Source organism: Hydra viridissima, unplaced genomic scaffold (assembly GCF_058129835.1).
Source record: "Hydra viridissima isolate aposymbiotic clone 2 unplaced genomic scaffold, HvirCarnegie_v1 scaffold_10, whole genome shotgun sequence".
NCBI lineage: Eukaryota > Metazoa > Cnidaria > Hydrozoa > Anthoathecata > Hydridae > Hydra > Hydra viridissima.
In genome coordinates, this window is record NW_028324309.1 from 6,298,335 (window position 1) to 6,310,971 (window position 12,637).

Sequence of the window (12,637 nt, forward strand, 5' to 3'; positions counted from 1 at the left end):
AAGGATAACTTTTAAACAAAAAAAATCACTTTTCAAGATGGCGAATATTAGCGATTTGTGGTATATTTTTGTACTTTCAACTTCAGATTAGAGCACTTTTCGTTGATTTCGAGACCCATGTTTTTATACGATTCTTAATCAGCATAAAATTCTCTATCAGAATCAATCATAAAATTAGGGGGAGGGGGGGGGGGGGGGAAGAAAGTGGAGTAGCGCCCAATTTAAATTTGCTAAGCTTTTTAGCACTACATGATTTTTTTAGTAAAGTTGTTGTTACTATTTCGGTTTTACTTGCTTTTTGGAACTTGTTCCCAGCGAATGTCCTCTTCATTTTTCTTAAATGATTTTTTTTATTTCCCATTACTTTTTATATTAGCTATATTTAAATAATAAAAGAACTAAAATCCATAAACAACTTCATTAGTAAAGGTAAACATAAATATAAAGTTTTGTCATTTATTCATCTCTTATATAACACTGAAAGTAAATGTAGTTTGTTTATTTTTTTTAATCTACGGTATAGAACAGACTTAACCATCATACTAAAATTCAATTTTTTGAAAAGTATGCCAAGTATACAAAAATTAGTCCAAAACAAGAAAGAAAAGTGTGTTGATAGGGGCCGTTGCTATGGAAAATTATTTTAACCACCTCGTTTAAATCTTAAAATAAACCTTTTGTGTTTATTTTTCTGATTTCAGAAATGAATTCAGGGATAATTAATTATCTTAAAACAATCTAAACTGAAAATTTGAAAAATTTGAAAAATCTAAACTTTATTTCCTGGTAAACCACCTTAAGTAATGTTTGACTTTATCAGCCCTCAAAATTTACAAAAAGAATAAGGCAGAGCGGGGTTTTTTTGTATTTTTTTTATGTTATGTTAGTAACTTTGTGTAAGTTTGATGCCGCGGGAACAGTGTATGTATTTCTTGGTGAAGACGAGAACGGAGTGTGTAATGGTAGCGTGACACAGATTGTATAACAATAGCGATATGAGTGTGAGAGTAGTACAGATATAAAATATGATACGGTGATACGGTGAAGTAGGGCTGTCAGTGCGTAGCGCAGATGTGGTAGGAGTGCGGTAGGAGTGTCAGACTTTTCAATTATTAACGCAGTAATAGTTATAATGAAAATAAAATTTTAATCAAAATGAATACAAAAATAATAAAACTTACGACTGGTTTTTCTTCTCTTACTTACTTTTTTTTTAAAATATTTTTCAACTATTTCTCATAAGTAAATATTCTTTTGTTATTAACTTATACAAATAACAATACATTAATACAGATAATAACGCATATTTAAAGTCAGTTAAATATCTTTTCTTACCAACTCTTCTCATAAGTTTCTCTTTAAAACTTCAATAAATTCTTCTCATAAAATCCAAAAACTCTTTTATCATAAAATCCTCTTTATAATCTCCAAAATTATTTTCTCTAAAAATTCTCTCATAAGGAGAATTTCTCAAAATCTCTTAAAACTCTTTCTTTAATACATCCTCAAAAACTCTTTCTAAAAATAAAACTCTTCATGAAATCTTCCAAAATAAGACGAATCTTCCAAAATCTTCCAAAAAGAGATTTTCTCAACCGTTCTTTAACTACCTGTCTGCATGCTATTTTTGAATTCTCGTAAAGACACTAGATTTCTTTTTTTTTTTTTCAAGTTCGTTTAGTACTTTTGTTTCAACTTCCGAGTCATGGTTCTTTAAAACAGGTTTTACTAGTTTTCTTTTTAGCAGTCTTTATCTCAGAATGGCTACAGAACTTTTGAGAACTCTACTAGTTTAACTCATATCATTGCATTTCTAGTCGTGTTTGTGAAAACAGTTTTAAAGATTAACGGTGGGACTTATTCATTTTTCATGTAATTGAACATGCGCGTGCACTTGGTGTTTTCGTTGACTCGCTCTTTTCTTCAATTGAATGTCGATCGAATGTTAGAGTCGGGTAAAAACTTAAAGATGTTTATGATTTTCTCATTTTCCCTCCTCACAATACGAGAAGACTGAGAAACACACTCAGAGAAGAGTGAAAAAATCAAATAGATAACACGATAAGCGCAAACATAAGACTGAAACAAATACAAAGACGTAAAGAAGAGGCTACAATAATACGGACCAAATAAACATGGAAAAATAACGAAGAAAGACCGACGCATTTTTTTCTGCAACCTCAAAAAACGGAGACAGGCACAACACGAGATCACGCAACTGAAAGAATAAATTTTTATGAAAAACCGTTGCAATAATGCTGTATAAGGAAAAATATTTACTTTTCTATTACAGTTGAAACGAAATAAAACGAGTTACATTTTTAAAAGTATATTCTGAAATATTTTTGACAAAATAAAGCCCTTTAAAATCTCTTACCTTTCAAAGTCAACTCTTATAATCTCCTAGTTTTTGTTTGAGATTATAAAAGCGTTTAAAATCTCAAACAACAGCATTTTCAACATGATATTAGTGTTGGATGTTTATTTGTTTCAAAAAAACCATTAAAAATATTTCTAAACATCGTTTTTAAATCTTATTGTTAAACCATTTTCAAAAATAAAATCCTTTGTAATCTCTATTGAACAACTATTTTAACGAGAGACATTAGTTTTAAACTTTTCGGTTTTGTCAGTGCTTGTCAGTGCTTCAGTATTTATCAGTGGTTGATAGAAACTTAAAATGGATTTTGACATTTCACTTTATAGTTTTTGCTAATAAACAATTTTTGTAAAAACATTTTTTTTTTATTATAAATAAAGAAATTATGAAACTATGTTTGTTGAAGCTGTTGGCGCTCTTCTGCTTCCACCGTTAATTTACATCGTTTTCATTTACATCAAACATCTTATCGACTGTTGGAGCTATCCGCAAGGACCAATACCTCTACCGATATTTGGAAACATCCATTTGTTAAGTAAAGGAGAGCCGTATAAAAGGTTTATTGAACTTGGAAAAATATATGGCGATGTTTTTGGCTTCAGCATTGGCTCAATCAGATACGTTGTTGTAAACAACTTGGAAGGCATTGAAGAAGTTTTGATTAAAAAAGGCTCAATATTTGCTGGTCGTCGAAAGGTTCCGAGTGAGTATATTAAACATTCTAAAAAAAAAAGATTATATTATATTATAATAAGTATTTTATTAACATAATAATTATATTATACTATATTAAGTATTTTTAAAAGTAAGGTTCCGAGTGAGTATGTTATTCATATGCAAATCTTTCCTTCATCTTTTAATCAACTTTTTTTAAAGCGAATTTTTATAAATAAAGACAGATCTATGAGTGGCTTCATCAATAGTGACCCTAGCCCTCATTTTAAAACTTTGAGAAAACTAGCAACTTCTTCTCTGAAGATGTACGCAGATGGACTAGCAGGAATGGAAAAAATGGCAGTGGAAGAGAGCGGTCACTTACATAAAAAGTTGTTTAAAATAAAGGGAAAGCCAGTAGATTTGCATAAAGCGATAGGTGAGCATTAAATATTCATTTGTCATTTACTTTAATGTTTATTCTAAATTTTATGTTATTTAATAATTTTTGTTAATAATTTTTTCTTTAATGTTTATTCTAAATTTTTTTTTTATTCTTATTTATGCTAAATTTCGTTCATCTTTAAGGCTAACAAAAGCTTATAATTGTTTAATTATAAAAAAAACATTGCGAGAGTAAAAATTGTTAATCAGTTGTAACTGGTAACTATCAAAGCTTGATGCTTGTTACTAATCTTTGTGGTTTATTGGTTAGTAAAATCAGCTATATGTATGAATATAGGAATAATGACCGATTCTTTCTAAGCGATAGTCAAGCGATAATAGATCCTGCTCTCCCCTTGAGCCTTCTTTTTAGAGGCCTGCAAAGGAGGCTTAAACATTATTAGTTCACAAAACGACAGGTCAGCAACATGATTTTCATTTTTATCTTTTGTATCTGAATTTTATATAGTTTAATGAAATCATGTAGTTGATTAAATGAGTTTGGCCACAACAAGACGTAACTTAAAGATATGAAGTTTCTTTTTTAAAAAAAAAACGATTTTTTTGAAAGAATTGTTTAATCGACGTCTGCTTCAACATATAGTGACACAAATTAGGGTCGAAAAATGAAATTTTTATAAAATCAAAAACCGCAGTTGCTTAACCTGTTCTACAACATTCAGTTAGTCTAAATACAAAATTTTATTTATTTTTCTTCGTTGGAAGTGCTACATGTAATTTTTCAAATATTGAGGATTGGCTGAACTTTACGTTATTTTTACGGGTTAAAATGTGTTTGTAACTAAATTCTTGTTTGATCTTTGATCCAAGAAGAAAAAAAAACGCTGTTTGTAGTATCTTACAGTTCACTATTATTTTACATTAATTTTCCAACTCTCAGGGCCAGCAACACAGGGTGTCGTTGGCCCTGAGAGTTGTATAAATAATGTAAAACGTGATTTAATAATTTTAGGGGGGCACACACCCCCACACCCCGCTTTTAAATTGGAGACTTTTTTTTTTTAAGAAGATGACGATTTTTATAAGAAATTGAGGTTAAAATATGTTTATAACTATAGTTTTGTTTGATCTAAGAAAAAACAAAACACTGTTTATAGTATGTTTATAGATATTATTTTACATTAATTTTTCAACACTAGGTTTCAGGTTTACCAGTTCCTTAAGCGACATATCTTTTGTAATTAGTTTTCTATGTTCCCTTACTACCAAAAGAATGTTCTGTCTTTGATCCTCATTGTGGGAAGTGTGAACAAAAAAGCTAATATTTCTTTTTGCGCAGTTTTTAATCACACTGAGATTGCGAACTAGCTGAGTGAAATGTTTGTATGAATCTAGCGCTAAGAAATCGCTTTAAGTATGCCACTCTCAAACAGATTCGGTGTGACCTGTGAGTATAAAAAAAAGCCAATTCTCCTTTGTAATTAAGTCCTCTAATCTACTATCACTGGTAACAATAAAAGTCGATGGAGCTTCTACAGAAATCTCTGATATCTTAGGAACTGGAAATTTTAAAAGCTTCTCAATGAATAAACGCTTAGCATCTGCTTTCATATGAGGATCACCTAGCAATAGTACGTCAACTTTAGGAGACAAATACCATGTGTGGTTACTCATGCTTTTATGAAGTGAGTTTCCAACTTCATAATCCCATTCTGTTTTAATTGTTTCAGCAATTTTAAATGCATTAAAATCATTTATAACGGCATGCACTGATTTGCCTGATTTAAGAAAGGCAAGTCCATAATAAATAGCAACAATAAATGCTACCTTTGCGACCATATGTTTCTTTTCAGGAGTCAGATATTCAACGACTGTGGATGTCATATCAAGCATTTAAAAGTATATTGCATAGGCTATAAACCTTGCATTGTGACAGGCGCCAGGCTGATAGATGTGAAAATTATTTAGTTTCTCAGATTTAACGTTCATGTAATACGCCAAATATTCAAAAAGATGCTTATAATTATTCCTAAAACATTGTTATTTTTATTTAATATCCTTTAAACAAAAGTGTATGCATGGAAAAACTGTTACATTTAATATTATTGTTACATACCTAGGAAAAATTTCATGTTCTAGTGCTTTAGTTACCAACTTTTTAACTTTCAAATAGAGTTTGCAGAGGTCACTGCCAACAATAAGGTCTTGCTCAGGAAATCGTTTGAACTTTTCTACAGCACCACTGGCTGAAACTTTTGGATAAAACTCTGTTATCCATTTCTGCTGAAAATCTTTTAGCAACTTATTTGCAGGGGCTTTAGATTTTTCCTTTGAAATTGCATTAAAAGCCTAAGTAATATTTAGCTCGACAATATGGTGTCTACACAATAACCAAAGAAATGGTTTACCAAGAAATCTTGCCATAATAGTTATTGCACCAGATTTCCATCCAGTGTTACTTACTGTGGTGTCAGAACAGAATCCTATAATATAGTCACAAATTTCAAAATATTCTAGGAGATTCATAATACTCATAGCCATATCGATGGTAAGGGTACCATTCTCAGTTGGCATAACACCAAGTAAAAGATCATCTTTGGTTTTAAACTCTGGGCTAGTTACAGATACTGAAAGTCTATCTGTAGTAGTGGCCTGTCTAGTGTTCTTCTCAACATGCTTTAATACTTTACCATCAAAATGTAAAACTAACATCTTACTAGCCATTAAATCAATATATTCATTACGTATCTAGCCTCCTTCCTCTTCTAAAAATCTGTAATGTCGCCTTCTGACAGATTCTCTGCTTAACTTTAATTGTTTAACATCTCCTAAATAGTTTACTACACTTGCAATAAGTTTGATCTCAAACGCTTTCAAAACTTTCTGAATGATCTGAAGATAATAAAATAAACTGAAGAAATAAAAAATACTTGGAACGTAAAATTTTCAAATTTACGTGTAGCTCTTCCTGATCACTTAGGAATCTAAAATTTTTTTTTAGAGTCTCTAAGTTTGATAGAACAGGAAAATGTACTGCGGTTTTTTTTGTTTTTTTTTTTACACATTTTGTGTCACCCTATTCAACATCCGCAAAACCATAAAAAGACGTTTTATAGATTAATAATGACTAGTAAAACGTTACCATCGTATTTAGCAGAAATTCGATTTAAAGTAAATTCTTAACAGCGCGTGAAGAACGCATTTAAAAATTCTAATCCAAAGGAAAGATATTCTTTGGTTATTTCTTTTCTTGAATATATATATATATATATATATATATATATATATATATATATATATATATATATATATATATATATATATATTCAAGATATATATATATAAAATATATATATATATATATATATATATATATTTGCATTGTGTGGAAGAACATGATGACACCGCATTGCAAACTTTTCCGTCTATCATACAAAGTATCATAGTTGGTATTATGGTAATGTCAAGATCTCCGAGAGATACTTTGGTGGGCTTAAGCATTTAATTTAATAATCGCCTAAATAATGACTTCTTTAATTGTTAAATCTGTAGACTCCTTCGCGAAAACCAGTTTAATGGGGTCATAATACCAAGTAGACGATGTGACAGGATTTTTCCTAATGATATATTTAGTATCCCTTAAAACATAAAAAAAATCTTGAATTTGAAGAAAGCGAAAGAAAGTGTGTGATCAATAAGAGCTTGTAGAAGTTTTTTTTCTGCAGAAGTTTCTGTTGTCTCAACTCCTGGAGGATAACATAACCGTTTGGCTTCTTTATATTTGTGGTAAGAGGGATATAGCTCACAATTTAAGCTTCCAGCTTGCTCACAAATTTATTGGTACTGTTAAGTGGAGAGGTTAGCATCTATTATCATTGCGATCACTTAGCCCGCCGACAATAATGCTGATTGCTTTAGCGACGACTCCTGTGTCTTTTTTAAAATTGTACCTGAATCTCTTTTTACTTTCTTCTTAGTTTCATTTCTGTGGCCAGACCGAAATAAAACCTTGGCTACTTGATTCCAGGAAATGTTGCAATTTGTACTTTTGAGCTTTAGGACCACAAGCGTTAAAAGATTTTGTTAGCCGGCCAGGTCCAATTGTTATGCCTTTCTGCTGGGAAGTATGTTATACATTTTTAAATGTTGGACCAATAAATATAATATTTTTATTTATCTAAGAAGAATAGGTGTCCAGGAAGCGCTTCTGATGCCTCTCTATTTTTGTCCATTTCATCTGAAGTGTATGATGAAAATTTCCAACCTCATTTTTTATGCGCTTTGAAGCAGCTTCAGAAATTCAAACATCTCCTATTTCTTCAAAAAATTATCTCATCAATGCATCAAACTTCGAAGTTTTCGGGATTCGTACCCATTTATCAAAAAGAACCTTACGGGAAATCGAAGTGCCTTTCTATAAAATAGAATAAATACAATTATTCGCAAATATTCGCAGAAGGTTATTTTTGGTTTAATAACTCACAGGTATGACGTTTAATTTGCATATAATCATGCAATCATATTCGGTAGTATTACATGTTAATTCTGCAAGTCATCAAAGGATTTTCATTAAAAGCTGAAAACATTAACGATAAGAGACGATTATAACAATACTTACTTCAAAATAAAGTAATTCAAAATGAAGTTTCAGAAGCAAATAGTTTATAATAACTAAAAGTATTGAATTATTGTTGTCATAGCTGTTTTATGACTTTAAAAATTCGCGCATACTCAGAAGAATTAATTAATAGCTGTATCACATTACAAAAAGAATGTGGTGTAGTTTTTAAATATTATGGACTAACTGCTATCGAAATATAAAACAAATAAAAATTTTTAAATATGTTGAAAAAATAAAGGTTTTTCCTTCCAGATTGTTAAAGTGACACTTAGCAGCAACTAGATGGTTACCATGGTAACGGTGCATCATAATTAGCTAATGAAACTTCTACAATCTTATTTTCAGCAAAGAATAATCATTTCAGTTATATTTCAGTGAAAGTGCATTTCAAAGTAAATTATAGTTACTAAGAGTGTATTTACGAGACAAGAATTAGGTCTAATATCAAATTGAGACTTAAGAATACTCCGTAACATTTTTCCTATTTTTCACCACAAACAACCATCCGATAAAAAATCTGCGAAAGTCATTTAAAAGCTCTTTCCTGTTTTTCAAACAATGTTTTCATATAATGTTTTAAAAAAGACTTTAGCATAAACTATCTTGATAAGTCAAATCGTTGAATCTATGTGACTGAGCAAGTTTTTATAAAAGTTTTAATCATTACTTTACCTTCTCCAAAAAAAAATACGTTTAAAATGTTCAAAATAAATTTTTTAAATTGCTGAGATCAGACTTAAATATCATGGCCGAATACTCAGGGTGTTCAGAAAAAAAAAAAGCTTGGTACATATCTAGTAAATACCTTGCTCATTAAAGATAGCCAGTTCGCAACATCAAAAGTTTACGTATATTTATATTTAACGTGATATGTAAATTCTCTTGCAATTATCTTTATTAAAGCTGATAACTACGATTTCATTTTAAGAGCTATCGATCTCATAATGTTTCTGAAACAAAAAATGAAAAAAATTTGCATATAGTTTTATCATCAAAATTACTTTCCTGTATTATTTTTTACATATAACATTTATAAAAGTTTAAATGTAGAACAATATGTGTATTTTAAAGTTTAATTTATTACTAACATTTAGTATTAGTGATTTAAATTGAATAAGTTACATTGAGTAATACCTAATTACTATTCGTAATTTTTTATATTACTTTCTTCAGGTTTTTGATAAACAAGCTCAAATGTTTCTTAATTATGCTTGGTTGAACCTGAAAAATTTTTCCCACATTAAAAAACTCACATAAAGGAGATAAAAAATAGTTTCTTTCAAGATATATCATAAGCAATACATGAAATATCAAGATATATTTTTACTACTTTGGTATCAAATTGTTGATGTTATAAAATAACTTCTAGCTACAAAATACACTGCAAAATAATTTATCTAAAAAAAATAAATAACTTAAAGTAATATTTCACTTTTTATGAAATATAATATTTTAAATAGAAATATGATAAAACAAAACTCAGTACTTTACTAAGTAACTTGTATCCTAAAATTCGCTGTCTTCCAATACTGAAGTTTATGATTTATATTATTTTTATTTTTAATTTATTAGTCATACTTTCATAACATGTTTATATTAAAAAAACAAGAGTATTTTGTTTTAGTAATTAACAAACTGAAACGCAATAAATTCTCATATCGGAGAATGGTCCGGTCCGTTCAGTACATTTATCAAAATCCACATGTTACCCATATAATTACTACAATCTATACCTCAGATAACTTTCCTTCTACTATTTTCCGAAGTTCTTTTTTTGAAAAGGTCCATTCAGTACAAGGTCCATTCAGTACAAGTCTCCCCTACTCCGTATAGTTTATCCTACTTTTCACCACTAACAACTATCTGATAGAAAATCTGCGATTGTCTTTTTAAACCTCTTTCCATTTTTTCAAACAATCTAAAGTTTTAAAACTTTACTTTCCCTTCTCCAAAATATTTTCAAATAATCAAAATGTTGAACTTCAAAAAGTCAGACTTAAATATTATAACCTAATATACAAGGTGTTCAGAAAAAAAAACAGGTTAGGTACATCTCTAGTAAATACATTGCTCGTTAAAGATATCTAGTTTGCAACATCAAAAGTTTATGTATATTTATATTTAACATGATATGTAAACTCTCTTGCATTTATCTTTGTTAAAGCTGATAACTACGATTTCTTTTTAAGAGCTATCTACCCTCAACATCATTTGCACTATCCTCTTTTTTCATCGGTATGAAGAAGATGATCAAGAGTTTCAGGATATCGTAAGGTATTCAAATCTAACTATCCGTACGTTCAATGCAGCCAGTTTGATTTCTTCAATTCCATGGCTGCACTATTTTCCCACGGCTGCCTCAAGAAACATCGCCGAAATTCAACGACTTCGTGACCCAATTCTGCAGCGAAAACTTGAAGAACATAGAAATACTTATGACGAAAACAACTTACGTGATGTGACTGATGCTTTAATAAAAGCCTCATCAGATGCAGAAATGGTAAGAGGTCGCGTAGAGAAAATCACCGACAAAAGTATTGAGTTTCTTTTAAACGATTTTATAATTGCTGGAACGGAAACATCTTCACACACAGTTCTTTGGTTTATTGTATATTTATTACATTGGCCTGAGTACCAAGATAAGCTTTACAATGAAATTGATAATATTACAGGAGGTCAGCGTTATCCGTGTTTAGATGATCGTCCAATGCTTCACCTTGTGCAAGCCACAATTCATGAAACACTGAGACTCTCATCTGTAGTGCCCTTAGGAATACCACACAAGGCAATGGAGAACAGTAGTATTTGTGGCATATACATTCCAAAGGGAGCTAGAATAATAACAAACTTATGGAGTATTCATCACGATGAGAACTATTGGACAAACGCCATGAGTTTTTATCCCGAACGTTGGCTGGACGAATCAGGAGTGTTCAATTATAAACTAGGGAAAGCATTTTTGCCGTTTTCAGGCGGACCACGTAGTTGCTTAGGGGAGATGCTAGCCAAGATAGAGTTGTTTATCTTTATCTCACGATTAGTGAAAGACTTTCGGTTTGAGAAACCGATTGACGAAGAATTACCACGCTTAGATGGTCGTTTTGGAATCACTTGCGCACCCTATGACTTCAAAGTCTTGATCGTTCCAAGGAACTAAGTCATAAAATGTTAAACATCAGTTATGAAATATACTTTTCGTTTTAAAACTTAGACTGTAAAATTACTTTTTTTTTCTCCTTTAGAAACACGACTGTTACAAAACATTACAAAATTAAAATTCACAAAAATCAAGACCCAAACAGCTTCATTAAAACCACACGCAAAAATAGGTTCGTTGAGTTTGAAACGGTTTATTAATTATGGTTTTATAATTATAAAAAAGTTGGTTATAGAACCGTTTTAACATACATTTTTATGAAGAAATAGAAACAATTTTAGTTTTAAGGTTAAGTTTAAAATTTTAATTCTTTGTATAAATTCTATGAATGACGTAAAGATACTTAGCTTTGGTATTCTAAGTTTCATATGAACATCCAAATGTCCTAATTGTCTAAAATGTGGTGCCCGCTGGTGAACAAGTAACACTTTTGGGTTATCAAGGTATTCTTTATTGACAATATTTTTCGCGGGGAGTGGATTTTCTTACGCAAATTTGTGCTGTAATGCTCTACACTGTGGATATTTTGACTTTCGGTATTGAACCAGTGCAGTGATAAACAGTTGACGTTGACTGTTTGTTTGCTTTTATAAAACATACTGTCAATACTGTTTCAAACTACTTTTAATGCTTTTCAGAAGAGGAACCAGGTTACGATGTATGAAGAGTAATCAGTTTAATATGTTTTGTTCGAAATAAATTATTAAGCAGTTACAAAAAAATCGAGTTTTTTATTTCACATTTAGCTATACAGTTAAAATTAATTATCGGCGTTTGGTAATTCGGTTTTCTATACATAATAGACATATAGAGCAAACCAATTATTACAAAATTAAATATTGTAATTAACGTGACTAAAACTGCAACTGCTCTGCATAACTATCTTATGCATAGTCGTCAGTTTGAACCATTTAATCAAAATATTGCTCTTCAAAATTTGTTGATTATGAAACATCCTATGGTTTGCAAGCTGGAGAATGGCGAAGTAATGTTTTGGATTACCAAGGAAAAACACTTTTACAAAATCAATTAGGCTCAAATAACTATAGTCGTGATGCAAAAGCAGTGAGGGAATCACTTCGAGACTTCTTTAATATATACTCAAAATACATTTGATCAAAGATGAAATTCCTTTTCCTTATATATATATATATATATATATATATATATATATATATATATATATATATATATATATATATATATATATATATATATATATATATATATATATATATATATATATATATATATATATATGTATATATATATATATATGCATGTGTGTGTGTGTGTGTGTGTGTGTGTGTGTGTGCGTGCGTGTGTGTATGTATACATAAATATATATAGTTTTTTTAGTTATTTGTTTTAATTTTTGAAGTATTTTATTGTTTACCTTAAATATTTATATTGAATGTAA

General features: G+C 30.0%; 1 protein-coding gene and 1 pseudogene across 1 annotated transcript; one reads left to right on the forward strand and one right to left on the reverse strand.

Moving 5' to 3' along the window:
* The first annotated feature begins 2,760 nt into the window (after positions 1 to 2,760).
* Positions 2,761 to 11,268, forward strand: LOC149882866 (steroid 17-alpha-hydroxylase/17,20 lyase-like). Its single transcript, XM_090065638.1, has 3 exons — positions 2,761 to 3,083; positions 3,276 to 3,473; positions 10,250 to 11,268. The coding sequence occupies exons 1-3, from the start codon at positions 2,774 to 2,776 to the stop codon at positions 11,215 to 11,217; spliced, it is 1,476 nt and encodes a 491-aa protein (XP_089921764.1). The 5' UTR covers positions 2,761 to 2,773; the 3' UTR covers positions 11,218 to 11,268.
* LOC149882867 (uncharacterized) lies at positions 4,616 to 6,163 on the reverse strand (annotated as a pseudogene).
* Positions 11,269 to 12,637: the final 1,369 nt, after the last annotated feature.

Coding starts and splice junctions, on each gene's coding strand:
- LOC149882866 (XM_090065638.1), top strand. CDS start 2,774: ATGTTTGTTGAAGCTGTTGGCGCTCTTCTGCTTCCACCGTTAATTTAC. Junction 3,084..3,275: donor TGGTCGTCGAAAGGTTCCGA/GTGAGTATATTA, acceptor TTATAAATAAAG/ACAGATCTATGAGTGGCTTC. Junction 3,474..10,249: donor AGATTTGCATAAAGCGATAG/GTGAGCATTAAA, acceptor TTTCTTTTTAAG/AGCTATCTACCCTCAACATC.